Here is a 26,400-nt window from a genome sequence, read left to right on the forward strand (position 1 = left end):
CCGGCGTCGCCCCGCGGGACAGCAGCCGCCACCTCCCCGTCGCTTCCCCGGCTCCCCCGGGAACTTTCTGGAAGGCGCCCGGCCCCGGCCGAGCCCCTCGGCCCCCAGACAAAGCCCGGGGCGCGCCCCGCCGCCCCCCGCCCGGCCGCGGCCGCGGGGCTCACCTTGCGGTGCTTGTCGGCGAAGGGCAGCGCCAGCCAGGGCATGGCCCGCACCGCCTCCTGCCACTGCTGCTGCTCCTGCTCCGCCGACACGAAGACGATCTCGAGGCGCTGCCCGCCGGCCGCCGCCGCCTCCCCCCTGAAGCGCCCGTAGAAGGCGGCCAGGCTGGCGCCGAGCTGCGCGCAGGGGCCGCCGAGGCTGCAGCCGAAGTAGAGCCCCACCAAGGAGACCCCGCGGGCGGCCAGCGCCGACACGGCCACCTCCTCGCCGTCGGCGGCCACCAGCACCTCTCCCAGCAGGTCGGTGAGCGCGCCCGCCATCCCGCTCCGCTCCCGCTGCGCGCCCGCTCCGCTCCGCGCCCGCCGGCCGCGCACGCCCCGCCCCGCCAGGGGGCGCTGCCGCGCCGCGCGGCCCCGCGCCCGCCCCCGCCCCGGGCAGCGCCGCCCCGGCCCGGCCCCCCCCGGCCCCTCAGAGCCGCGGCCGGCCCAGGCCGGGCACGGAGCAGCGGCACGGCGGGACCGGGCTGCGCACTGTGCACGCTTAGGTGGGGAGTTGGGGGGAAATTCTTCCCTGAGAGGGGAAGCGCTGGCGCAGCTTGCTCGGAGAGCTGTGGGTGTCCCATCCCTGGAGCGTGCGAGGCCGGGCTGGATGTGGCTCCCAGCAGCCTGCTCCGGTGGAAGGAAGGTTCTGCCGGCCTGTGGGAGACCTGTGGTGGCACACGCAGGGTCGCACAGAACCAGCTAGGGTGAGAAAAGACCTTTGAGTCCAAGCTCTGACAGAACACTGCCTTGTCAAAGAGCCCATGGCACTGTGTGCGCATCCAGCCTTCCTTTAACGCCTCCAGGGGTGGTGACTCCACCACCTCCCTGAGCAGCCCATTCCAGCGCCCAATCCCTTTTTCTGTGAAGAACTTCTTCCTCATGTCCAGCCTAAACCTCCCCTGGTGCAGTTTAAGACCATCCTCTTGTCCTCTCGCTGTTACCTGGAGCAGAGGCTCAGACCCTCCACCTGGGTGCAGACTTCACCTGGCCACAATCTCCTTTCAATAATTAATAGAGGATGATAAAGTCACCCCTGAGCCTCCTTTTCTCCAGGCTAAACATCCCCAACTCCCTCAGCCATTCCTCCCAGGGCTCCTTCCATAAGCTCCTTTCCAACCCAAACCATTCTGTGACTCCCCCATGAGGGTAGATCCAGCCTCCCCCAAAGCCCACAGATTTATTCCCTTCTTTGTTTCCAAAATCAAACATAAATACATATTTACCCCTATCGGATGCAGGCAGAAAAACCTGAAAGCCAATCCAGAAGCATAAACATAAATTGGGCTGCGTTGAGTTACACCGTCTGTCTGGCTGGGATACAGAAAGGAAATAAAGCAGAGACAGTGACATGCAAACCAGGCTGTAAAATGTATTTGCTCTTTGTGTAATCAAAGTCTGCAATCTGCAAGCCTGCAGAATTCACTGCGGGATCCTCAGCTGCTCCCGACTGATGTCCATGCTGCAGAAGAGCCCCAAAACAGCACACTGAAATCTTACTATCTACTGCAATAAACACCTTCATTTTTACAACCCTTCCTTATTTGGTTTCTCGTTACTGTTGTTGCTTTCCATTGTATTTAAAATCGTTGTGTAGCATCCAGAGCCATTAGGGGATGCTTTATAAATACAATTAATTATCATTATTCTTATTATTTCAGCTTTACAATCTCTCTTTTCTCTTGCCAAGACCTGCTCCCTTGAGGTGGTACAAAGGAGGAGAAGTTTTGTCTTGTTTTTTATTTGTCCTTCCTTATCTGCCTTAATTAAGTATCTGGGTTCTTCAGGGCAGGGAAGCTGTTTTTTAAGTCTGCAACCCTGAACTCAACCAACCCATGCAGCAAGATAAATATTCTGCTGTAAAAATATTTATGGCTGCAGTTAATACGTCTGGCCCTGCTTTTAGTGAACAAAGAAGGAGGAAGATGCTCTGAAACACAGAAAAAGTCAAAAGCATTTCTCTCTTAAGGAACAATAAAATAAAATGAGGAAACAGCTGTTCTTAATGAAAAAAACAAATCACAAGGTGAGGTGTGACTGAACTGAAGTTACACCATGAGAGAGCTTAAAATGTGGTGGGTGAGGTGCTGGTTCTGCAGCAGAATCACAGATTCAGGATGCCCATTTGAGAACCAGCTTGAGAAACTAGAATTAAAGAGTCAGGACAGCATCCCAAGGTTTTTAACAAGAAATTTCTTGTCCATATAGAGCCAGTGCCTATCAGCATTTTTCCAGCTCCTATTTATTTTTCATAAGCAGTGAGTTTTTTATTTAATATTACACCCTAGTTGACTAGTACATACTATATTTTTCACTTAAGTATTTAGCAAGTATTTTTTTCAAATATATTTAGTTTATTATATTATAACTATTATATTTTATATATATCTTAGTTTATTATATTTAGTTTATTTATAAAATAAAATTAATTTATTATACATATATTTATTATTATCATATTATACATTATTATATCATTATATCGTTATATACTTATATATTATATGTTATATATATTTATATTTATATCTATATTTGTAGGTATATTTATATTTATAATTTATAGTTTATTTTTATTTTTTATTTTAGTATATTATTTCAAATATATATTTTTTCCAAGCATATTTAGCGAGTATTTTTTCCCAAAAATATTTGGCGTATATTTGGCTAATGATTGGCACATTTTGGGATTTCCCTGCATGTTTAACAGACACCCGGTGTCTATTAAACATTAGGGTCTTGAAAAATCAGCTCATTAGTGTCTTGAAAAATACGAACACCGGCGAAATGAGGCAGGGTTAAAAGCGCCGAGCCCGAGGAGCGGAGAGAAGAGCGGCAGGAAAAGGGGATCCGTGTCCCCCCCGTTCCCTCCCGGTGCTGCGGAGGGACCGCGGGGCTCCGGTGCCATCTGCCGGGGACACCGCGCACGGCAAGCGGGGACCGCCACCGCCACCGGGCAGCGAGCGGGGACAGCGCGGCCGGGAAAAGGAAAGGCTCGAAGGGACTTTATGGAGCTCCAGAGCTCCCTGCGGAGAGATGGCAGCCCGGTGTGCGGCAGTCTGTCCGCCCAGGACAGGAGGAAACGGCCTCGAGCTGCAACAGGATGGATATCTGGGAAAGATTCTTCACCAAAAGGGTGGCCGAGCCCTGGAAGAGGCTGCCCAGGGTGGTGGTGGGTTCAAAAACCATCTGGATGCGGCACTGAAACAGCAGGGTTACCCTAAAGTATCCACTGATGGCTCTCATCATCTGATCTATGGTACGAAACTTATATAAAACCTTAATTTGATTGCAAAAGGCTCCTCAGTTTTTAATTCAGCTGCATCCTGAACTCCACGTTGCACTGAGGGCAGTGGATCTTCCACAGTGTGTGGACATCAGCCACAGCAAGGTGCCTTAGAGGAAAGGGACACACTCCAAACAGTTCAGTGCTTGACATGAACCCATTGTGTCCTGGCATTCTCCTTATTGGGCAGCTCTCAATCACGAGCACATTTGTGGGGTGCATTTTAGCAGCGAGATGTTGTCTGTGATTCAGATTATGTACATCCATACCCAGAGAAAGCCTGGGGTAACCATCCTGTGGGGAATCTGCAGGGAAAACAGGAGCTAATTCTGCTCTGCACATGATGCAAGTCAACTGCAATCCTTCTCCTCTCCGTTTTTTTCTTCTGCAGTCACATCAGCATTGCTGAGGACTGCACAGTGTCCCGGCTGCCGAAACCAGCTCCAGCAGGACAGCCCGTCTGCTCCAGCTGGGCTGGGGCTGGTCACACATTAACTCCTTCAAACTGCTCTGTGTTAAGGTACCGGCCTCCCAAAACGCTGCTATGGATCCACTGGGGGTCTGAAACAACCGTACGGAGTTTGACCCTTCAAATTCCTCCGGCTGTGTTGCAATCCTGTTAATATCCGGATTGCTGAGGGCAGCTCGTGGTACCTTTGACCATCCTCGTCAGAAGATAAGTCCTGCTGAATCCAGCTGCTGGCAAGGTCCTTGTCCCTGTCACAGAGGTGGAGGCAGTGCCAGGTCTGTTGTGCCTGCGGCCTCAGGGCACCCCTGCTCATCCAGCCAGGTCCCGGGTGCCCGTTCTGCCACTTTCCAGCAGGACTGGGATCCACGTGTAACCACAGAAACACAAACCAGCGCTTCTGAAAGTGACCCGAGGTGATTTCAAACAACACCAGCAAAATACAAGGAAACTGATTTCAACCCCAGCCCTTCTGTGTGTATTTGGTTTCTGGGGGATAGTCCAGGACCTGGCTCCTGGGACTGGGAGGGAGTTTTTCTCCCCGAGCTTGTAGAGATGACCCTTTTTATTTTCAAAGCCCTTTCCCCCCAGGTTTCTGCCCGATTCTCTCCCTGCTCTTCACCAGCCCGGGGTATTGATCTCAGCAGGGTCACCAGTAAACTTCAAAGGGACTCACACTTGCACTGCTCGTTTAGGACCATGAATAACCCCATCTGAGCCTTATCATTTCCCCTCTGCCTCCACGGGAGATAAGGCACGGCAGGAGCCCTCCGGCCATCTCGCAGCCAGGCTGGTGACAGTCACACCACCAGTTATCACCTTTTCCCATAACCATTTCTGTTTCTTCAGAGCTGTCCCTGCAGCACCATCCTGCACCCACAGGAGAGGAGGGAAAGATCATTGAGAGGAGCACTCTTTTGTCCGGAAATACCCTAATTTTATCACGGCACATAAAATCAGAATGACTGTGACTCACCACCGCTACTATGCGATTTTTCATGATGTCACATCGTATCTGAAGGGACAAGGGGATAAGTGAAACATTAACAAGACATTATATTTCGAGCTGGTGACACCACAGCTATAAAGCCCCAGGGCAGCATTTAAACAGCTGGAAAACCGAGACCCACTTTCCACTGCAATTTTCCATGCGTTAGCAATAGGTTTGGTTACAGCTACTTGGTTACCAGCACTTAGGTAAAATTTCACTCCTGTAACAACCCAGCCTCCGACCAAACCAAATCTCCTTTTTGCCAGGTGCTGGGCGATCACAGCCATTCCAGCCTCCTAACCCTGCACCGCTGGGCACTGCTGGGTGGCAATCCCTGGATCAGGGACAATCCCTGCTCACCGGGTGTTGGTGAGTGGATGGAGAAGGGGAGGCTGCCCAGAGCCGGCTGTTTCCATGACGCTGGTGGCAGAGGGGACATTCCTTTGCTCGGATGTCACATTCCTACATTTGCCAGCTGCTGTGTTAGGGAGGAGACAGCACCTTGGGGGTCCTAAACCATCGTCCCACAAGGGGTTCTCCCAGTCCATAACCACCACCCGGGGGTCTCTGGTGACCCCCTGATCAACACGTGTCTCCTCAGGGAATCCCCATCGCAGAGCCGGCGAGCAGGAGAGCTCCAGATGCCGCTGAACAAACAGGGGATGTCCCCTGCCCTTTGCACAGCAGATCCCCAGACCACCATCACCGGCAGGGGATCCCCAAACCCCAAATTCCCCGCGACGGGCTCTGGGCACCAACACGTGTGTGCGGGGACTGCCCGGCTGCCGGAGCGCGGCCGTGCGACTCTCGCTCCCAGCCCGGAGCACGGAGCTGCCGAGCCGAGCCGAGCCGAGCCGAGCCGTACCGAGCCGTTCCGCCCCGCCCACAGCCCCGCGGCCCCGGGGGCGGAGGCGGCCGTGCCGTGCCCATAAGGCGGGCGGGGGTGGCCGGGGTGGCGGCGATGGCGGCAGCGCGGTGCCTGCGGAGCGCCCGGCGCCTCCTGCCCGCGGGCGCACGGCACGAGTGCTTGGAGCTGGCCCGGCTGGCGGGGCCCGTGGTGAGAGCCTGGGCGGGGTGAGGCGGGAGGGACACGGGGGACACCCGGGGGACGCTCCCCGGCATGGGGATCGTGGCGGGGCTCGGCTGTCCGCATCCCCGAGCGCTCCGGGATGCTCAGGAGGGAGATTTCAGGCACTGCTGGTCCCGTCCCGCCGGGTTTCGGCTGCCTCCAGCCTCCGGGTACGGCTCTGCGACCGCGGTCCCTCGGCCGCTCCCCGAGCCTGGTTGCCGCCCGTGTCCTTATTCTTTGCCCCAGGCGCTCTAACTGCTGCCCAGCGTGGTCCCTGCTTCCCTGCAGCTCGGCTGTGGAACAGCGCTGGTGGGCTCGGGGAGGGGGACTAAGCTGTTAAACTGCTCTGTGAAACCAGGCCGGAGCCCTGGCACTGCCACTCACCCCTTGGGTGACAAGTGGCACTTTGCTTAGTGCCAGCTCCATATCTGGCCCTTCCAGCGGGCTCTGGGTGCCCGGTGCTCGCTGTCCTGAAATCCTCCCTGGACTGGAGCTGCCGTTTGCCATTTGTCTGGACCCTCTGGAGGGAAATGACCCTTTGGTAGCTGGCACAGACAGTGCTGAGCACGTTTTGCAGAGGCTTCTGCAGAGGGGAACCACGCACCACAGCCCTGCTCCCAATCACTCGTGTGTGAACGTCTGTGCTTTTAGTCTTCTGCTATATCTGGTAAATAAATACCAACTGTTAAACATCTCAGAGGCACCCTCCCTGACATCAAATCCCTGACCTGCTGTGTTCCATCAGCAGAAGAAGCCTGGACTAGTTTCAGTTTCTGTAGATGAGCACATTAAACCCTCTCAATCCCCTCAACCATCCTGCCTGCAGCACAGTCTGCTCCTCCATGTGCACAGACACCTCCAACCCCAACCTACAGCTGCTGTTTGCTGATCATTCCATGATAAACGCTGTGTTGGGATGATGCTGGAGGTACAAACCCCTCCTGTGGGGATTACTCACAGCAGTGGGTCGAACATGCCTGGGCCTGCATCTGCAGGCAGCACTGGGAGGTCTGCAGAGGAGAAGGGATTATTCTGCTCTTCCTCTGACCCCTCAGAGCTGGTTTTCCAGCAGCTCTGGGCTCTTGACTTGCCAACTGCTGGGTGGGAAGGAGCATGAACAGCTCCTGGGCATGGTTTCCAGCTGTGCCCACCCCTCAGTGGGTATAAATGTCCCTAACTCCTGCCCATGTGTTTCAAGCTGTGCCATGGCTCCGTGCCCTGGATGCCTGCAAGGGAGACATCCTCTTGCCAAGGGAAAAGGAGGTCTGGAGTGCAATCTCTGCTGCAGCATTGTTGCACAGTGCTGGCAAGGAGCTCACAGACTGGCCTTGGTGTCCCTCCAGGAGGAGAGGATGTTGTGGTTTTGGAGGATAGTTTTCCACAGATGCACGCAAATGTGGAAAAGCACTGGGATGTTTTATTTTCCCTTCTCTGTTCAGCCTTCATCCTGGAAAAGAGGATTTCTAGTGAAGCCCTTAAGCCTCTCTTAAATGGGGTCATCTGGCAGAGTGGCTGTGTAACACCAAAATGCCACGGGGCAGGTAGATGTTGGCTTTGAAAGACAAAGCTACTGAGAGCCTGCTTGAGTGCTGGAGCTGCCTCCCTGCCCAGCAGTGTTGGCAAGCAGGGATGGGCTCCCAGGACCTCAGCAGAGCCCTGGCCTCGAGGCATGGACAGAAGCACAAGGAAACCTGAGTGTTCATAGTCCATCTCCTGGGGCAGGCGTGGTGTTCCACAAGCCCTAACAGGTCCTCATCTCACCATCTCCTTCTCCTCTCATCCTAGTTCTTTGCCCAGCTGCTGGGGTTCCTGATCAGCGTGGTCAGCTCCATCTTCTGTGGCCACCTGGGGAAAGCTGAGCTGGATGCTGTGACCCTGGCTGTGTCTGTATGTATTGCTCCAATTCCTCTTGGATTTAAAACACATTAATAACGTGTCACCAAAAACTGAAGAACTGAAAAACCCGATCTGTAGGAATGTATATGTGAGGGCCCTGGGGGTTTTTTTTGCCCTGAGCACAGGCAGGAGAGGGGAGCTGAGCAGTGCCAGTGCAAGGCCAGCACCTGAGAGCCTCTGGCCAGCTCCCTGAACCCAGCAGACCCGGGCATGTAGCCAGGAGCAGCACTGTTTGTTGTGGTGCTTTAGATCTTCACCCCTTGCTAGAAGAGCCTTTAGTTAACCAGACTGTGTTATTCTGAGAAATAGAGAAGGACTGGAAAACTTCCCAGAAACTTGCAGCAGAGCTGTCTCCCCACCCAGCTGGGAGGGAGGCAGTGCTGTGGGCCAGCTTGCCCTGTCTCTCCCCCAGGTTATCAACGTGACAGGAATCTCCATCGGTGCTGGCTTAGCCTCAGCATGTGACACGCTGATGACCCAGGTCAGTAGCAGCTCCCCCTTTCCTGTGCCTGGGAGTGTTTGCTGGGGGTGTCTCACCTCCTGTGCAGCGTGATCTGAGCACAAAGGGCAGGGCAGTGGCAGCTTCCAGACAGAACAGGGTTGGAAATGCTCTGGCTGGAGCCTGCTCCTTCCCCAAGGAGCTCTGGGTCATGCCTGGGTGCCAAAGGATTTGCAATCTGCGAGCTGCACCCAACCAGCCTGGTATCTGCAGCTGCAAGGCATAAGAAAGGCATTTAGCTGTCCTGTTGTTGCCCAGCCCCTTTGGCTCCCTGTGATGCCCACCTTGATGCTCTCTCCTGACCCAGACCTACGGCAGCAAGAACCTGAAGCAGGTGGGCACCATCCTGCAGCGAGGCATCCTCATCCTGCTGCTCTTCTGCTTCCCTTGCTGGGCCCTCTTCATCAACACCGAGAGCATCCTCCTGCTCATCCGACAGGACCCCGAGGTCTCCAGGTCAGGGGTGAGATCCAGCCCTTCTGGATCAGGCATTTGCCATGGAGTGTTGAAATCAAGGCTCTCTGGAGCTCGAGTGCAGCTCTGTTTGGCTTGGCTCTTGCTTTGCTGGATCATTAACTGGGGAAACAACTCTCTTTCCAGGTTAACTCAGCTCTACGTGATGATCTTTATTCCAGCTCTTCCTGTAAGTCTCTGCTAAAGCTGCTAGCAGCTCTGAGTACCTTAGGAACACCAGGGAAAGGAGGGAAGGCCTTTGCTGTGTGCCTTACAGGGCAGCTTTAGGGCTGTACAGCCCTTGTGCCTTGCAGGATGTGCACAGGCCAGCAGCTGTTGGACCAGCAAACATCTCTCATCTTCCTGTGCAATGGCTTTTGCTGTGGCCACAAAACCTGTGATGGACATTGGAACCAGGGCCTCCAGGCTCACTCTTAGCCCCAAGATAAAGGCTGGAGCTGTTCCCACACTCACAGCTGACTCCTCTGAGGCAGGGAGCAGAACCCCTGTGGGATAAGGGTCTGTGGGTTTATCCTTCCAAGCTTTCCAGGCTTTCTCACGCTGACGAGGAAGCGTTGGAGATTTCCCATTTGGAGACCGATCTGCCTTCCCAATGGGAATGAGATGTGCTTTTTGTCTCTCTTGGTTTTGGGTGCTGGCAGTGCTTCAGCTGGAGCACAGGGGCTTTGGGGGAAGGTGCAGGGGGTTGGTGTGTCGGTGTGCAGGGGTCAGTGTGGTGATGAACTGAATCCTGGCTTTTGCAGGCGGCGTTTCTGTACCAGCTGCTGACAAGATATTTACTGAGTCAGGTATTGTATAACTGGCCAGCTCCTGGCCTTGGAATGCAGGTATTCCCAGAACATGGATAAACTTGGGGATCTCAGTTCACCGTGTTCCAGGGAGAGCTGGGCTGGGCAATGTGGGATGAGCCAGCCCTGGCTGAGCTCAGGGGAACCACTCTTAGCTGGCTCCATTTCCTATTTCCCAACTCTGTGTTTTATGGGTTGCACCAGCTCCTGAGCTCTGCTTGTCACCTCCTGCATGTCTCACACAGCCCAGCCTCACCTGGAACAGGAGCTGCCTTCTTGGCTTTCTCCTTGGGCATTGCTGGAGGTCTCCCTTGTGCTCACTGGATGGGGCTTGGGCTGCCTTTTGGGGAAGCAAACTCCAAAGTTCCTCCTTGCCTTCCAGGAGATCATAATGCCTCAGGTGGTGACAGGGATTGCAGCCAACATCCTCAATGCAGCCATGAACGCCTTCCTCCTCTATGCTCTGAAGCTGGGCATGGTGTAAGTGTGAGCAGGGCTGGGCACAGGCTCTCCCTGGGTGCAGGGCTTTGCTCAGGGCATGAGGGGGTTCCCTGTGTGCCCAGTTCTGCCACCCCTTCCCTCCAAACCCCAGCAGAGCTGAGGCTGGAGGGGTCTGTCCCATATCTGCAGCAAGGTTGCTGTGGGTGCCCTGGGCTCTGTCCTGCTGTGGCTGGGGAGGTGGGCACAGATGTCACTTGTAATCTGCCTGTCTCTCCCCAGGGGCTCTGCCTGGGCTAACATGGTTTCTCAGTACACCCAGGCCATCCTCCTCGTCCTTTACATGTGGTGGAGGAAGATCCATGTGAAGACCTGGGGAGGTACTGTTCTATCTTAACCCTTCAGAATATCAGCGTCTGTGGCATTGTCACCAGCATGTGGCAAAGGCATTGCCATCCCCTCACAGCGGAAAGGTGCTGCAGCCATGTCCTCAAGGCCTTTACTGTAGCTCCAAACACATTCTTGTCAAATATCCTGCCTCAGGAATGGCACAGCAGCATCCTGGGCTGATGTCCTATGAGCTGCAGCGGGGGTTGTCCTCAGAGAGTGGATGTGGCTCCCCTTTAGGATAACACATGGATAACAACACATGTTCATTCTGCTTCACCTCCTCCTGTCAGGCTGGAGCAGGGAGTGCCTCGTGGACTGGGGCTCCTTCATCTGGCTGGCAGTGCCTGGCATGGTCATGATGTGCATTGAGTGGTGGACCTTTGAGATTGGGAGCTTCTTGGCTGGTGAGTCCAAATCCTCTTTTCCCTCTGGTGCCTGGTGGCTGCTGCTTGAGGGTGTCCCCAGAGCCCCCTGGCCCTGCCAGCAGCAGCCTCCTCACCTACAGGGGCATCTGCAGGACACTGCAGGTGCTCCCATCCATCCCATGGGGACAGGTGCCTCCTTTTCAGCCAGTGAAGGAGGTGGCAAATCTCTTCCAGGGCTGATCAGTGTGGTGGAGCTGGGTGCACAATCTGTCATCTACGAGCTCGCCTGTGTGGCCTACATGGTAAGGGCTAGGGTGTGAGACCCTAAACAGCCTGAGAGGAACCCCAAAAAAGTGACCCTGTGGATCAGAGCTGAGCTGGGATGCAGGGCTTGGTACCAGGCAGGTGGTGCCTCTCCAGGGTGTGCTGCAGATGGGAAATCCCTTCACTGCAGCAATCCCAGTTTGTCCCCAGAAGAAGAAAATCCCTGCAGGCTCTGGTGTCCCTGCAGGCTCTGTCACTCTCACCCCCTGTTGTCTCCTGCTTCTCAGGTGCCTCTGGGCATCAGCGTGGCTGCGAGTGTCAGAGTGGGGAATGCCCTGGGAGCAGGGAATGTGGAGCAAGCCAAGACCTCCTGCATCACTGCACTGCTGTGCACAGGTCAGTGCAGTCCTGCAGAGCAGAATAAAGGGCAGTTATCAGCAAATGCTTCAGTTTCCCTCCCCCAAGGCTGGGGACCTCCCATAGGAACCCAGTCCCACTTGTTTGGACCCTTTGGGCAAGGCAAGATCCTGATTCATCTTTTCTGCTATGAGCCTGGTGCAAAGGCTTTGATAATTAAAAATGCAGCTTAATGTTCTGTCCTCACACTCCAGAGGGCAGAGGGGATATCTGGGGAGAGTGAGAGGAAAACAGACTTGTCCTCTGCTGCAGTATCATGTGAGGTCACCGAAGTCCAGCACCACCACATGGAGCCCCTGAGGTGTGGGCCTGGGTCAGGAGCAGGATGTGCTGCCCTTGAAGCAATTTGACTGTTCCTTTTTCTTTCAGGAGTTTTCGCTGTGGTGGTTGCAGCATTACTGGGGAGCCTAAGGAACGTGGTGGGATACATCTTCACCAATGACACGTGGGTTAACAGCTTTCTTTTAAGTACTATTGCCTTCCTGGAGGCTGTTATTTGTACCCCAGAAGCTGCTGACAGATAAGAGTTCATAAACCCCTATCTGGCAAAGGTTCCTCAAAGGTTTCTCCCCATTTCCCAGCATCCCTGGGCAGCACAGCTGCTTCTAACACTGGGACACTACCATGGAACCAGGCTGGGATCAGAAAACTGGGATCAGCCTTTGTGGTTGATTGAGGAGGATATGTGAGAACCAGGGACCAGGTGGTGCTGCTTCCCCTGATCAATCCATCCCTCTTCCCAACAGGGAGATTGTCACCTTGGTGTCCAGAGTGATGCTCATCTTTGGTCCATTCCACTTGCTGGATGCCACAGCAGTGAGTGTTGCAGCACATGCAGTGACTCTTCCCTGCAGCTTGGGCAAAAGCTGCCTGAAGCCCACTCTGGACCTCTTAAAATGATCCAGAGAAGCCAACTGAGAAACTATCAAAGCAGCTGCTTGTGTTACCTTTTGCACCTCTGTGCCTGTGGCTGCCCCTTGGCATTGCTGCAGACACCTCAGCTTTTCCTCCTCTTTTCCCCTGGCCACAGCCCCAGCTTTTTACTGGTTTATCATAGCAACACAAGTGAGCAGCTGGCTCTCCAGAGATACCAGGCTCTCCCAGCACACTGGGATACTCAACAGACAGTAATTCTGGCCTGTTTCCTCCTGTCATGTCCTGGGGGAGGCACCTTGGGGATCTCTTTGGGATCTGCTCCGTGTCTGTGTCGCCACCTGGAGCGAGACGAGCCCCACACCACATGCTCCAGAATGTAGCTTTGCTGCCTCTTGGCTGGGTGGGGCAGCGCTGTGGGTTTCCCTGTCCCCAGGGCTGTGCCATGCCCTGGAGCCCCCTGGCAGTGACACTGTGTCCCTCTCCTCAGGCCACGTGTGGCGGGGTGCTGCGGGGCACGGGCCGGCAGAAGCTGGGCGCCATGGCCAATGCCGTGGGATATTACACCCTGGGCTTCCCCATCGGCATCTCCCTGATGTTTGCAGCCAGGATGGGGGTCTTAGGTACGTGTTCCCTCCAGCTGGTGTGGTTTTGAGCTGTGTGGAGCAAAGGCTGAGCCCTGGAACTCGTGCCTGGATCTTCCTTTGGGTCAGCGGGGCTGGATTGGACACTGCTGTGGTTGGGGCGGGCACTGAGTTGGTCCCAGTAAATCCAGGCTTACTCCCAGCTTCCCCAGGAGCTGTTTCCTTGAAAGTTCTTGGGCTGAAGTCCTTGGGCATTCTGGCAATGACTGGCAAAGGCAGGTTTTCCTCAAGCTTTTCCCTGAAGGAACTTCCCACTGCTGCAGGTCTGTGGGTTGGGATGATCATTTGCATCTCCGTGCAAGCCCTTTCCTTCTTGGCTTTTGTCATCCGAATGGATTGGAGGAAAGCTGCAGAGGAGGTGAGAATTGTGCTTTTCTCTGGTAGTTCTTGAGAAGTGCTGAGTTAACTCCTGTTTCAGTCCAACACTACAGCCCTCTGGGAGGTGGCAGGAGTGAACTGGGGTCTGTCCTCCTCCTCTAGCAGAGGAGCAGTTTGGTACTGAGAATGCTTGTCTTGGGAGAGTGGAGGGTTTTTTGGGCTGGGCAGGACACCCTTGCCCTGAGAAGAACAACTCTTCCCTGTGTTTTCAGGCTCAAGTCCGAGCTGGAATGAAAGAACAAGTGGAAGATGTGAACTCCAATGGCACAGCTGCTGTCAAAACATCTGCTGTGGGTATGCAGCCAGGCCTGACACCAGGCAGGGAGCCCAAATCCTCCACCCAACCCCTTCCTTTCCTTCCCAACTGTGGCAACCACGTCTGTCCTGGAGGCTCAAATGGCTGGAAAGAGCACAGAGCCTGCTGCTGGCCCTGAGCCAGTGTCACTTCTCCTGCACTGAGCAATGGGGTACAAGATACAGCTTGCAGCTGTGTGTCCCAGTGTCCCCAAGCCTTGTGAAGGGACCCTGAGGACTGTCACAGGTGCTTGTGCAGCCTCCCTGCAGCTCTGTCTGTCCCACAGGTTACACCTCCCTTGACACGGACACCGGGGACACCACGGTCCTACCTGAGAGCATGGTGATGGCTGAGAGGCAGCCTGGCCATGAGCTCAGCCCTCAGGAGGAGCCTGCTATGGTCCCTGCCCTTCCCCCTGTGCCATGGAGAGCTGTGATGCTCCGCCGAGGCCTGGCTGCTGCTGCTGCCATCGCTGTCCTGCTGGTGGGAGTCCTGGTCCGGCTCCTGACTGGCAATGGATAAAGCAGGGACACTGGGGAGCTGTGCATGGAGCAGGAGGGCACAGGGCAATGTCCCAGAGGATGGGGAGGGGGAGGGATTCCCCCACAGTGCCTTACAAAAAGTCCCTTTGCACGGTTTCTGGTTAGCTCACAACGTTTTATCCCACACGCAGAGTTCTTAAAGGGGGTGAGGATGTGGCACCCGGGAAAAAAGGCTGGAGAGCTGGTTCCTCTCCTGCTCTGCACTGGGGTGTCACTCATCAGAGGTGGATGAGAGCAGACAGGGCCCTGGTGCTGCTGTCCTGCTCTCTGGGGACATTGGACCGTGTCATTTGCTCATGGCAGAGGCTCCTGCTGCCCGCAGCACATTTCCTCACACAGCATCTTGAGGTGGCAAATGTCACTTGCAGCAGCTGTGGAACAAAATGGATTTTGCTGGAAGATGTCAGACTCTGCTCTTGGGTGCTGGCTGCTGGCCTTGACCCTGCTCTCCCTCTGCAGGGCGGGCACAGGGCCTAAAGCAACTCTTCTTTACACTTTTGTAAGGTGGGATTTTGATACAATAAAGTTTTCTGAGTAAACGTTGGGTTGTTTAATATGGTGTGAGCGTGACCCTGGTCATTGGCAGGACTGTGCTCTTGAGAGGGAAGATTGTGGGTCTGCTCCTGGCCCTGAGGTTTGGGGCTGGCTCCAGACACAGTGTTACCCCTCTTCCCCTCGGGTACAAAAGCAAGATTTGTTGTTGTCAGCATTGTTGAACACTAGAAGAGGGAGACTGTGTTGCTCAACCACCAGGGAACTGCCCCATGTCACAATGCAGCCAGCCCAGCCCTGCGTCCCCCCGGGCCTGGCCCGGGCTCTCACCTGCCCCTGGGTGACTGTGACATGTCAGCTGCTGGGCGCTGGGAGGTCAATACCTCATACAGGTGTGGGCACCTCCCTGTCACCCCACAGCTCTCCTGGTGCTGCTGGCCTGTGAATGAAAAAACGTGACACCGAGTTGGAGCACGCCACCAGCCCCAGCACCAGCGGGAGGACGGGGCAGACCCTGCCCTGCTCAGAGCCCCGGTAGGTTTGGGATGGCAGGGAGGTGCCTCACTGTGTGCCACGCGTTATCCCAGCCCACTCCGTGCAGCTGGGGGCTGCACTGGCAGCATCTCCCATCCCCATTCGGGCTCCGGGGGAGCGGTGCCAGTGAAACCCGACACGGCGGGGCTGTGCCAGGACAGCAGGAGCCAAGGGGCCGGCTTGTCTTGGCCACTGTGATGGGAGTGAGCGAGACACAGCCCCGCCACTGCCGACAGAGCTCAGCAGAGCCCTCAGACCCCACAGCCCTGCCCGCCGCTGCCAGAGCAGGAGCAGCCTCCAGCCGCTGCCCGCGGGAGTGGGGTGAAGCAGGAGAGGTAGGAGGGTTCGCAGGGTGGATTTAGGATAGCTCAGCCCAAACGCTGGCTCAGGACAGGCAGCAGGAGCCTGGCACGGTGTGTCCGGGCTCCTTTCGCTGCCTCCTGGGCGCTGCCAGGACCTTCCCGGGCTCCGCCGCTCCGTGTCCACTGCTGGGGTGAAGCAGGAGAGGGAGGAAGGGTCGCAGGGTGGATTTAGGATGGCTCGGCCCTAACGCTGGCTCAGGACAGGCAGCAGGTGCCTGGCACGGTGTGTCCGGGCTCCTTTGCGGGCTCCGCCGCTCCGTGGCCTGCCCTGCCCCGCTGCCCACCCTTCCCCTGGGCAGCCCAGCTCCGCGGGCCCCGGCTGAAGTTCAGCCCGGCGTGGTTACACATTGCTCGCCCCGGCGCGGTTTAACAGAGCGCGGAGGAAGGGGCTCGCTGCACTCCCCCGGCAGGGCACCATGAAGCCGGAGAGCTTCCCCGAGGAGAACGGCTTCGGGGAGGGAAGGGCCGCCGGCCAGGGCGACCTCACACCCGAGAGCTGCCAGAAGAAACGCCGCTGGATTCCGGAAAACTTCTGGGAGGACGTGAGGCAGCTGCTGGTGCTGGCGGGGCCGCTGGTAAGAGACTCCCCCCAGCACAACCACCCCTGCTCACCCCCATCATCCCTAACCTTGAGCTCTGCTCCGTGCTTAGATCCTGATCCAGCTGCTGATCTTCCTGATCCACCTCGTCAGCTCCATATTCTGTGGCCACCTGGGCAAGGTTGAGCTGGCCTCTGTCACGCTGGCCATCGCTGTAAGCATTCATTCCCTCCCTGCTGACACGGGGATGAGATATGGCAGGGGAAAAAGAGGAGATTTCATACTCCCGCTTTTCCTTTCAGCCCCCTTCTCCCTACCTGGAAGTCTAAAATGCTCACCTTCATTCCTTGCTTTTTTAACTCCCAGGTTATAAATGTCACTGCCATCTCTGTAGGTTATGGCTTGACTTCAGCGTGTGACACCTTGATATCACAGGTGGGTAGGACATGCTGGCTTATCCTGGGGACACGGGGGGTTTCCAGCATCAGCTGATGGTGCCCAGGCACCACACAGAGCCCAGGCTGCTCCTGTGAGCTGGGGAAGCTTCTCCCCATGCAACAATCCCATAACAAGGAGATCTGTGCTCCAAACCCTTCCCAGGAGATTTTCAGGGTGGTCAGGGCTGCTCTGCACTCTCCAGGGCCCCTTTTCCCCCAGCACCAGTTGATTTCACTGCTGCCCTCTCACCCTGCAGACCTACGGCAGCAAGAACCTGCTGCGTGTGGGGGTGATCCTGCAGCGTGCCACCATCATCATCCTCCTCTGCTGCTTCCCCTGCTGCGCCGTCCTCATCAACGTCGAGCCGCTGATGCTGCTCATGCATCAGGATCCCGATGTCTCCAGGTTGGGTGGTGCCCTCGTCCCTCCCCGGTGTGGAGGGGCTGAGAGGAGGGAGGTGGCCATGGCCATGCCCCTCCCTGAGCCCCTCTCTGTGCCCCCAGGCTGACCCAGCACTACGTGAATGCATTTCTCCCTGCCCTCCCGGTGAGTGCCACCCGCACATGGGGACAGGCTGTCCCCATCCTAGAGCTCAGCACTGCCTCCTCTCATCCAAAATCTCCTTTGCAGGCAGTTTTTTTGTATAACCTGGAGACAAGATATCTGCAGAACCAGGTGGGTCCCAAAGTCCTCACACCCACCCTGGCTCAGGGCTCCCTTGCACAGTGCATCCAGGGTTTCCATGCTCACTGCTCCCACTGACGAGGAGCCCAGGTGCCCCAAAAGAGCTCTGACCCTGTAGATCACCCCATTCCACAGCCAGCTGTATCCACCCACCTCCCTTCATACTTCCCCACACCAGGGATTTACCTCCACCACACTCATTCTCCAAGCAGGCGACATCACTGGAAGTTTGGGGTTTTTTTCTGGGAAAGGCACTGAGAGTGGGGCTGGGGAGAGCTTCACACCTCCCTCCCAAAACCTTTGGGAAGACTCCCCCATCTCCTCCTCTTTGCAGATGATCATGTGGCCCTTGGTGCTGAGTGGGGTCATCGGCAACCTCACCAACGTGGCTGCAAACTACGTCCTCCTCTTCGTGTTCCACCTGGGCGTCATGTGAGCGGCACCTGTGTCCCCTGGAGGGCAAAACAGGGCACCTGGCACTGGCCAGGGAACACCGAGCTCCCAGGGGTACAGCAGGATGTCTCTTTCCACCCTGAGGGAGGCATAAGCAGGATGCCAATGACCTTTCTCACTTCCTCTGCAGGGGCTCTGCCTGGGCCAACACCATCGCTCAGTATTCGCAAGCCATTTTCTTGTTCCTGTACATCATAGGCAGGAAGCTCCATGTGAACACCTGGGGAGGTAAGGACATCTCTGCTCCCTCTGCTTCCTGCTTTACCCAGAAGTGACCATAAAACTTCTATCAGGTGTTCTTGGTAGAAGAGGAATTCTGCTCATCCTGATGGTGAAACATTAACCCCAGCCCACAGTGCTGCTTCAGTGGCACTCGTCACGCACCAGCACTGGCAGAGCTGTGATCAGCACTAAACATTAATTCTGCAGAAATGAAACTTTCTGCTGAGGCTTTGGAAGGTCCAGCCCCAAAGCCGGATGAGCAGAGACGTAAGCAGGAGGTTGTCCCTGGACACAGCTCCAGGAGGGATGGGCTGAGGGTTGTGCTGCTCTGTGGCCCACGGGGCAGCAGCAGAGAGGTTGTAGTTGGACATTGAGCTGCTGGAGATCCTGTGGAGGCTCTGAGAACAGGAGTGGCACCTCCAGCTGCCCTGGGTGCTGTGCAGGATGTAACCCTTGGTCAGGCTGGTCATCCATCAGGTGTTTCTCCTCTCAACAGGCTGGTCCAGCGAGTGCCTGCTGGAGTGGGACAGCTTCACCTCCCTGGCCATCCCCAGCATGCTCATGATGTGCATCGAGTGGTGGACCTACGAGATTGGGAGCTTCTTGATAGGTCAGTGGAGAGGGGATCTGCCAGGACATGGCCAGGCTGGACCCAGAGCAGCACCCACAGCCAGCACTGACCCCTCCTGTCCCACAGGCCTGCTGAGCGTTGTGGAGCTCTCTGTCCAGTCCATCATCTATGAGGTGTCTGTTGTGGCTTTCATGGTAAGGGCTGGGTTACCACTGCACACCAGGGCTCCAAGGGGGCTGTCCCCAGACAGGCACACAGCAAAATCTGCTCCAGCAAACCCCCATCTTCCCCTCTGCACTCAAATCTCTCCCTGCTCCTGCCCCTCCCTCCTCACAGAGATGCTTTAAATCAAATCCTGAACTCCACCCTGCTCTCTGCTGGGTGGGTATCCCCCTGTCACTGTGACAGCCCCATTGTCAGGCACATGTGAGCCCTGTGCTTGCAGATCCCCCTGGGGCTGGGCACAGCTGCCAGCGTGCAGGTGGGCAACGCGCTGGGTGCTGGCAACGTCGAGATGGCCAAGAGATCCTCCCACACCAGCCTGATCTGCACAGGTCAGTCCACAATGGCCTAGGAAGCCTCTTCCTGGCCTCCTTCCCATGGAGCAGGGAGTGTTTGCAACCCTCTTTTCCCCCTGCTCTCCAGCCAGGCCTGGCTCAGCTCTGTGCTCTGTTTTCAGGGGTGTTCTCTGTAATTGTGGGGTCCATTTTAGCTGCTGCAAGGAATGTGCTGGGATATGTCTTCACCACAGACAAGTGAGTGCCCCCAGCTCCTGGCCTCGGTGTGTGGAGGTCAGTTCCCAAAAGTGATCCTTGGCTTTCCTCCCTCCCCAGGGAAATCATTGACTTGGTGGCGTGGATCATGCCTGTCTACGTTGTCTTCCACTTGTTTGAAGCCATGACTGTAAGTCCCAGGGAATGCTGCTATTTTCCATGGGGAACCTTGGTGCTCAGCAGTGCCATGGATCAGGCAGTTGAGGGTCCCTCAGGCTGCAGCTGAGCACCAGTGCCCACACCAGGACCCTGCAGAACTCCTGGGATCATCCCTTAGAAAACGTCGAGTGCATAAAATGATGGTGACCCACAAGACTGGGCAGGGACACAGAAACAATGGGCAGAGGCAGGGAGCTGGATCAAGGTGCTGCTCCCTGCCCCAGCCCCTCTCCCTCTCCTGGCAGGGTGCCTGCAGCGGGGTGCTCAGAGGCATCGGGAAGCAGAAATTTGGTGCCATCCTCAACGCTGTGACTTACTACGGTGTGGGCATGCCCCTGGCAGCTGTGCTGCTCTTCGTGGTCAGGATCGGCGTCATGGGTACTGACCCCTGGGCACTGCACCCCCAAACCCCCCCAGGCAGCTGCAGCTCCACTGGGGGCTCACCACAACCCTCGTGCCCGGCTCTGTCCCTCTGCTGACCTGCCCACACACTGGGCTGGACTGGGATGGCTCCTGCAGCTGCTGGGAGCTTTTACTGAGAAGAAGTAACCCCAAAGCAGGCACCCATGAGCACCCCGTGTCCCCACTGACCTGGGTGACATTCCCTTTCTGGACCTGCTGTCCTGGGAGGCTGGGTTGGCTCTGGCTGATGCTGTGTGCCCTCTGCAGGCCTGTGGATCGGGATGCTCGTCTGCGTCTTCATGCTCTGCACCAGCTTCCTCACCTACATCTCCCGTGTGGACTGGGAGAAGGCAGCCAAGAAGGTAATCCAGGCACTGACAGCACATCCCTGCACTGGGAAGGTCCTCAGTGCCCTGCTGGGATGAGACAGGCTCTATCTCATGTCCAGTGCTCCAGAGCAAAACCCAGCACTCCCACGACATCCCTGAATTCAGCTTCCCCCTGCGCAAGCACTCAGTGACCTCAAGGTTTCCCCCTGCCCCTCTTTTGGGGACACAAAGCTCAGAGCAGATGGAGTGACCTGGGCTACCTCAGCCCTGAGCATCACTTTGTGCCTCAACATCTCCAGGGAGGCCCCAGGAGAGGCAGCACAGCTTTGCCAGGTGGGAATTCCCAACTAACCCCAGCACATTCCCTCGGCAGGCTCAGCGCCGCGCAGGAGTGACCCCACAGGAGCTGCCAAGCCTGGGCCCCGAAGGCTCCTACAAGGACCTGGATATGGCACCAGCCCCCCAGCCCCACACCTTCCTCCCTGCCAGGGCCGTGCTGGGGTCTGTCGGTATGGCAGGAGCTGGGCACTGTGTGCAGGGGAGGGTTTGGTGCAGGAAGGGTCCTGAAAGGTTCAGGAATGAGCCCATAAAATGGGGGAGTGTCATGCTGGTGACACCCTCAGCTACTGGGAGAGCAGTAATTACAAGCATGGGCTCAGGAGGGTGACAGAGGTTGGCAGAGGGACAACCTGTGGGCAGTCCTCACCTGGTCCCACCTCCAGGGGCAGGACCTGGTTGAGATCTGAGATCTCCAGTGCCTTCAGCCCAGTGACCAAACCCTCCTGAGGTCCCCCCCAAACCCTGTTCTCCTTGCAGCGGGATTAGAATCACAGAGCGACGTTGTGCTCACGAGCATCACCAGGACAGAGGGACCCACGTACCAGCTGGAGCTGAGGGAGGCCACCTCCTCCCCGGGCACCCGTGTGGCGGTCACCAAGCAGCTGCTCCTCCGCCGTGGGCTGGCCGTGGCCGCGGCCATCGCCACGCTGGCCCTCGGCATCGCCGTGAAGCTGACTGTCAGCACAGACTGACTCACACCAAGGACTCTGGGGACTCGTTTTTGGGGTGAAAGCCTTTCCTGAGGGACAGGCGTAGCAGGCACGGAGGAGCCAGAGAGAAGGTGGAGTGCACGCCTGTCCCGCAGGAGCCGAGGGGCCTCTGTCAGTGCTCAGCAGTGTTTGTGCAGGTTTTGGTTGGGAATGGGCCTTGAGGATGCTCTGGCACCCAAAATGCTGCTCTGAGCTGCCTGGCACACACTGAGTGTGTGGGAAACCCCGCCCAGTCCACACTGTGACCACCCACTGCAGCTGAGCTCAGCCCAGCTCCCCCTGCTGCTCCGTGACAAATGCCCAATAAAGAATAAACCCAGCTGGAGTGGGACTGGCTCCTTGGGGTGGAGGCTGGGGACAGGGCAGGGAACATCCACACATGGGTCTCACCCTGCCCCAGGTGGCCTTTGCAGTAAAATAAAGGTTTTATTCAGCAAGGCTCAAGGGCAGCTCTCAGTTACAAGTCTGGAGGTAAAAGACTATCCATAAACTCATAAACCCCTGAAATTCAGTTACAGAGGAGGTGGCTGTGCCTGCTCTGCCACTCTGGCCAAGGATACCTGAGAGCTGGGACTCCAGTTGCAGCAGTGCCCCTGTCTTTGCCCCAGTAGCCCCAAAAACAGCAGCACAACAGGCTCTGGCACTTCTCAAGTCCTTGGGACAGCATGGTCACAGCTCAGGTGGCTTTTACCACACCTTGGATGGCTAAAGGTGGTTTCCCTGCAAGGAGCATCACCCATTCAGTCATGAGGCCCTTCAAGGATGAGATACTGCAGGTTCTTCGAGGCTCCTTTCCCTCTGCTTTGGGGACAACCAGCCTGGACTGTCCCCTGCAGTGAGACCCTCATTTCCCAGGCTTATCGCTGTGGTGAGCAGCTTCCTCTGGGGATCAGGTGAGGTGTTACAGAGATAACAGGCTCAGTGACGACTGGCTTTGTTTAGATACCCTTGTGACAAACACTCCCACGTTCCCAGGAGGTTTTAGAGGAGTTGCTGTTTACAAAGCAGGGTGGATGCTTCCTTCCCTCTGCCACTCAGTGCTCAGGCATGATCCATGGACTAGGTCTGGATAGATTCCTGTTTCAGCAGGAGTTGGAGTCTTTAACTTGGGGTGTCTCTGCTTTAGGAGCATTTTTTTGTCTTCTACCTCTTCAGTGCACTGGCTGCCTTGGAAGAAATGAAATTGCAGCAAAGAAAAGTTCAGCAATAGGACTGCAGGGAGTGAACAGTGGGTCCAAGGGCTGGCTGCCCACCACCCCTCTCAATGGGGGCACAACACCTGGAAAGGCACAGAAACAGGGATGAGTCCTCCAGGGAGGGAGCAGAGCTCAAAGGAACGGGGTGATGAAGGGTTAGGAAGGGCTCAGGGGACAGAGCTGGGAGCACACACTCACAGGGACAGCAGAGAGCCAAACTCACCTTTGCCACCAAGGCTTTCACAGCCGCCAGCAGGGCCGAGATGAAGTGTCCCACCCTGCTCCTCTTACACTGCCTCAGCAGGAAGAGCTTGGCCAATTGCATCAGCTCCTCGCTGCCAGGTGGGTACCTCAGCCTGTTCATAACCTCCCACCTGAAGTCCTTGAGCAGGCAGGAGCGGCGGTGGGAGAAGGTCTCGAAGCTGAACCTGCCGTGGTAGGCGCCCATCCCGCTGTGCCCTGAGGGACACAGCCAGGCAGGGCACTCCTCAGGCTCACACTGCAACACCTGCGTTTCTCAAACTCACTTTGGCAGCCCCCAGGACACAGGGAAAGCTTGGTCATGCTTCTCCTCAGGACAGAGGAGCAAAGAGCAGCTTTTTGAACTTAGCAGCAATCAGCAAGTACCTGCCCTCTGCCTTGAGGTGCTGCTTGTGTGAACCCACCCTTGAAAGGGTAATGACACAAATTATCTCCTCCCAGGGCCAGCCTTGCTTTTCCCACAAAATTCTCACAGGGGTCAGGGACAGGAGGAGCTGGGCCTATGATTTCAAGGAGTGGGACATGAGGAGGACACTCAGCAACACCCAAGACCCCAGCCCTGTACCCACAGCCAGGTGAGCTCTGCCACAGGAGTCCGACAGCAGCTATGGAAACTCAACCAGGCCAGGGACAAATCCATCCCACACCCCAGCACAGGAGAACCAGAGCTCATTTGTGTGCCAGGGGGTTTTCCTCTCTCACTGAGAGGCCCAACAACCAAAACACAAATGAGCCTTTTTACAAAGCAACCCACCCCAGAAAATAACACTAACGGGCAATGCAGCTGAAGCTCCTGAATTGCCACATGGGCAGAGAGCTGCTGGGTGGGGCCAGAGGCTGCTGCTGATCGAATGCAGGTGCGTGGGCGGGGGCAGGGACTCACCCACACCGCCGAAGGGCAGCTCTGGGAGCACGGAGTGCATGATGACATCGTTGGCTGTCATGCCACCGCTGGAGGTCTCTGCTATCACCCGTCTGATCAGCTACCCACAATGGGAGAGGGCACACAACAAATCAGGAGGGGACACAACACCATGTACCACAGCAGGGAGGGTTCGCGGTGGTGCCTCCATCCCCCTTTGTGGGGGGCACAGGCTGTGCCTTGTTCCATGAGAGAGGCCACTTTACACCACTTAAGCACAGGATCTGCCCAGCTGGAACAGCCACAAAATGAAAAGGCTTCAGCCCAAGGTGCTCCTCATCCCTCCCACCCAAACTGCCTGGGGCTGTTGTTCCAGGGCAAAGCCCTGACCTGGATTCCTGAGCTGGCACAACAGAGCCAGGAAACGGGGGCAGGAAGCAGCACCCACCTGTGTGGGTAGAGATGAACAAGCCCAGAGCCCTTCAGCATGTGACTGGGAGCTTCCAGCAGCTCTGGGGACTCTCATGGCCCCCAAACACTGTGATTTCCATAAATCTCCTTTATGGAAAAGGAACTGACTCAGACCCTGCAGAACTCTGTGTCTGGGATCAGCCATGGTCAGGATCCAGCTGTGCAGAGACACTTCCAGGAGAGAGCACAGCCCAGACCCACCTGCTTGTTGTTGGAGAAGACATACAGGGCAAGAGGCTTCTCTCGAAGGTTCATGAACTCAATGGCTTCCTCCACGCTCTTCACAGTCACAATGGGCAGCACTGGCCCAAAGATTTCCTCCTCCATCACCTTTGAGTCCGGGGAAACATCCGTGAGGATGGTTGGAGCTGAGGCAGATGGGAGAATGAGAGAACAGCATGAGCAGGACACAGACCTGGCCCATGACAGCACCTGGGTCAAAAAAGGCACAGACAAACAGACCCCACAAAACACCCACTACCACCTCCCCTCCACAGAACCTATGAAACGGGAGGCCTCATCAGTCTCTCCCCCAAAAGCAATTTTCTGCCCTTCCATCAAGCCCAGGATCCTCTTGAAGTGGCGCTGGTTGACGATCCTTTCATAGTCTGGAGATGACTTCACGTCCTCCCCATAGAATTCCTGACAAAAGGGAACAGCAGAAACAAAAGTGCTCAGCACACCTTCCAACAGCTCCAGGAAATCACACCTGGGACAATCTCCAGAGCACAAGGGACTCCTCCCTCACCTTCAGACTGGCCTTGATGTTCTCCACCACCTTGCTCTGGATGGATGGGTCACACAGGATGTAGTCTGGGGCAATGCAGGTCTGCCCACAGTTCATGTACTTGCCCCACGCTATCCTCCTGTGCCAAGGGAGAAAGGGACATGCTTGCTCCATGCTCAGTCCCTTCCCCACCCCTCAGCCCAGCTGCCAGCACCTGAGCTGGCCATGCTGGCCCAGAGAAGTTCCCCTGCCCTGCTGCTGAGGGCCCATCAAGGCTGCAAGAGCCAGACCTGCAGGCAACAGCCAGGTCACAGTCCCTGTCGATGTAGCAGGGGCTCTTCCCCCCCAGCTCCAGGGTGACAGGGGTCAGGTGCTTGGCAGCTGCTGCCATCACAATTCTGCCCACGGCGGAGTTGCCAGTGTAGAGGATGTGATCAAATCTCTGGGTCAGCAGCTCGGTTGTCTCAGGAACTCCTCCAGTGACCACAGCATACAGATCCTGCAGGGAAGGAGTGTCAGGATCACCCCAACCCAGCTCATCACTGTGACACAGAAAAACAAGGGGACCAAGACAGGGCCACACTCACCTTGTCCAGGTACTGTGGGAGCAGCTCAGCCACCAGCCGAGCCGTGTTCTCACTGACCTCCGACGGCTTCACCACCACAGCATTGCCTGCAGGCACACACAGCACGGACACTGAGCCCTCAATCCTCTGCCCACACCCAGCCAGGACCCCAGCAAGGCCCTGCTGAATCCCCACCTGCAGCGATGGCCCCGATCAGGGGCAGCACGACCAGGGCAAAGGGGTAGTTCCAGGCCCCAATGATCAGCACCACGCCCAGGGGCTCGTAGCCGATGTAGGCCTCGTCCCTCATGGTCAGCAGGTCCTTTTTGACGTGATGAGGGGCTGCCCAGGATGGCAGCTTCTCCATGGTGAGGGCCAGTTCCCCCAGCACGCCCAGGATCTCTTGGGTGAAGGCGTTGGGCCCACTCTGTAACAACAGGGAGTTTGGGGAAGGCATGGAAAAGGCACCCACCTCCCACTGCCACCGTGGCACCCTGGGGAGTCAGAGTTATCCAGTTCCACGATGGGGGACATGACAAAAACCATTTGTCACTGCACAGGCAGCCCTTGGCCTTCCTGCTTTGCTCAGGGTTACCCACTCTCCGTGCACAGCAAAAGGGAGGGATCCCCTGACAACACAGACCTTGTTCAGATCGGCCTTGAGGGCTCTCATGATCTCCTTCTCCTTCTCCTGCACCATCCTCTCCAGTGCCTTCAGCTGCTGAATCCTGAACTCCAGCGGGCGGCTCCGGCCCGACCTGAAGGCGGCCCTGGCCCGGCCCACGATCTGCTGCATCTTCTCCATGGCTGCTCAGCACTGAGGAGACACCGGCGACCCCCAGCTCAGCACAGGGCCATGGAGGCCTGCTCAGCCCCGGGAACACCTCCAGGAGTGTCCCACCCCGAGCAAGGCTGGGAGGTGTCGTCCTTCTTGTGAGGAGTTGCCACTCTCAAGCCGAGTGCTGAGGGCTCACAGCACCCAAGCCCTGTTCCACCTGCACAGGGCACCTCCAGAGCAATCTGGGGTTTGCTGAT

At 56.6% G+C, this 26,400-nt stretch overlaps 4 protein-coding genes across 5 annotated transcripts in view; 2 read left to right on the forward strand and 2 right to left on the reverse strand.

Moving 5' to 3' along the window:
• Nucleotides 1-540, reverse strand: part of NXN (nucleoredoxin) — a 47,116-nt gene extending 46,576 nt beyond the window's left edge. The window contains exon 1 of the mRNA XM_071448103.1: nucleotides 165-540. Coding sequence (XP_071304204.1) covers nucleotides 165-482 — 318 coding nt within the window. The 5' untranslated portion in view covers nucleotides 483-540. The remainder of the gene's footprint in view (nucleotides 1-164) is intronic.
• Nucleotides 541-5,885: 5,345 nt separating this feature from the next.
• LOC139599862 (multidrug and toxin extrusion protein 2-like) lies at nucleotides 5,886-14,814 on the forward strand. Its single transcript, XM_071447542.1, has 17 exons — nucleotides 5,886-6,000; nucleotides 7,798-7,899; nucleotides 8,321-8,389; nucleotides 8,715-8,863; nucleotides 9,008-9,050; nucleotides 9,625-9,669; nucleotides 10,052-10,149; nucleotides 10,390-10,487; nucleotides 10,788-10,901; nucleotides 11,097-11,164; nucleotides 11,414-11,522; nucleotides 11,913-11,988; nucleotides 12,290-12,359; nucleotides 12,907-13,039; nucleotides 13,324-13,418; nucleotides 13,651-13,732; nucleotides 14,020-14,814. Exons 1-17 carry the CDS (start codon nucleotides 5,905-5,907, stop codon nucleotides 14,253-14,255), a joined length of 1,683 nt encoding a protein of 560 aa, XP_071303643.1. The 5' UTR covers nucleotides 5,886-5,904; the 3' UTR covers nucleotides 14,256-14,814.
• A 695-nt stretch (nucleotides 14,815-15,509) lies between these two features.
• Nucleotides 15,510-21,602, forward strand: LOC139599867 (multidrug and toxin extrusion protein 1-like). 2 transcript variants are annotated; one of them, XM_071447550.1, is made up of 18 exons: nucleotides 15,510-15,636; nucleotides 16,074-16,238; nucleotides 16,315-16,416; nucleotides 16,569-16,637; nucleotides 16,897-17,045; nucleotides 17,144-17,186; nucleotides 17,271-17,315; nucleotides 17,659-17,756; nucleotides 17,908-18,005; nucleotides 18,496-18,609; nucleotides 18,697-18,764; nucleotides 19,016-19,124; nucleotides 19,250-19,325; nucleotides 19,404-19,473; nucleotides 19,748-19,880; nucleotides 20,172-20,266; nucleotides 20,607-20,742; nucleotides 21,050-21,602. In XM_071447550.1, the coding sequence occupies exons 2-18, from the start codon at nucleotides 16,080-16,082 to the stop codon at nucleotides 21,262-21,264; spliced, it is 1,779 nt and encodes a 592-aa protein (XP_071303651.1). In that variant the 5' UTR covers nucleotides 15,510-15,636; nucleotides 16,074-16,079; the 3' UTR covers nucleotides 21,265-21,602. The 2 variants fall into 2 exon arrangements, with proteins under 2 accessions (XP_071303651.1, XP_071303652.1); XM_071447551.1 differs by having other exon boundaries at nucleotides 15,541-15,636; nucleotides 16,037-16,238.
• Nucleotides 21,603-21,688: 86 nt separating this feature from the next.
• LOC139599890 (aldehyde dehydrogenase family 3 member A2-like) lies at nucleotides 21,689-26,182 on the reverse strand. The gene is made up of 10 exons (XM_071447581.1): nucleotides 26,009-26,182; nucleotides 25,561-25,792; nucleotides 25,387-25,472; nucleotides 25,090-25,298; nucleotides 24,821-24,938; nucleotides 24,573-24,714; nucleotides 24,274-24,440; nucleotides 23,623-23,722; nucleotides 22,702-22,937; nucleotides 21,689-22,561 (listed from the first exon to the last, which is right to left on the reverse strand). Exons 1-10 carry the CDS (start codon nucleotides 26,168-26,170, stop codon nucleotides 22,544-22,546), a joined length of 1,470 nt encoding a protein of 489 aa, XP_071303682.1. The 5' UTR covers nucleotides 26,171-26,182; the 3' UTR covers nucleotides 21,689-22,543.
• Between the last annotated feature and the right edge of the window lie 218 nt (nucleotides 26,183-26,400).

Source organism: Agelaius tricolor, unplaced genomic scaffold, assembly GCF_023055355.1.
Source record: "Agelaius tricolor isolate 1412-34295 unplaced genomic scaffold, bAgeTri1.0.p SCAF_25, whole genome shotgun sequence".
Lineage (NCBI taxonomy): Eukaryota > Metazoa > Chordata > Aves > Passeriformes > Icteridae > Agelaius > Agelaius tricolor.

Bases quoted from the DNA above. Each gene is read 5' to 3' on its own strand.
- LOC139599862 (XM_071447542.1), top strand. From the start codon at position 5,905: ATGGCGGCAGCGCGGTGCCTGCGGAGCGCCCGGCGCCTCCTGCCCGCG. The intron at 12,360-12,906 runs GTGAGTGTTGCA...CCCTCTCCTCAG, and splicing joins ACTTGCTGGATGCCACAGCA to GCCACGTGTGGCGGGGTGCT. The intron at 13,040-13,323 runs GTACGTGTTCCC...CCACTGCTGCAG, and splicing joins AGCCAGGATGGGGGTCTTAG to GTCTGTGGGTTGGGATGATC.
- LOC139599867 (XM_071447550.1), top strand. From the start codon at position 16,080: ATGAAGCCGGAGAGCTTCCCCGAGGAGAACGGCTTCGGGGAGGGAAGG. The intron at 17,187-17,270 runs GTGAGTGCCACC...TCTCCTTTGCAG, and splicing joins CATTTCTCCCTGCCCTCCCG to GCAGTTTTTTTGTATAACCT. The intron at 18,006-18,495 runs GTAAGGACATCT...TCCTCTCAACAG, and splicing joins CCATGTGAACACCTGGGGAG to GCTGGTCCAGCGAGTGCCTG.
- LOC139599890 (XM_071447581.1), bottom strand. From the start codon at position 26,170: ATGGAGAAGATGCAGCAGATCGTGGGCCGGGCCAGGGCCGCCTTCAGG. The intron at 25,793-26,008 runs GTCTGTGTTGTC...CTGTTGTTACAG, and splicing joins TCAAGGCCGATCTGAACAAG to AGTGGGCCCAACGCCTTCAC. The intron at 22,938-23,622 runs GTGAGTCCCTGC...TGTGTCCCTCAG, and splicing joins GCTGCCCTTCGGCGGTGTGG to GGCACAGCGGGATGGGCGCC.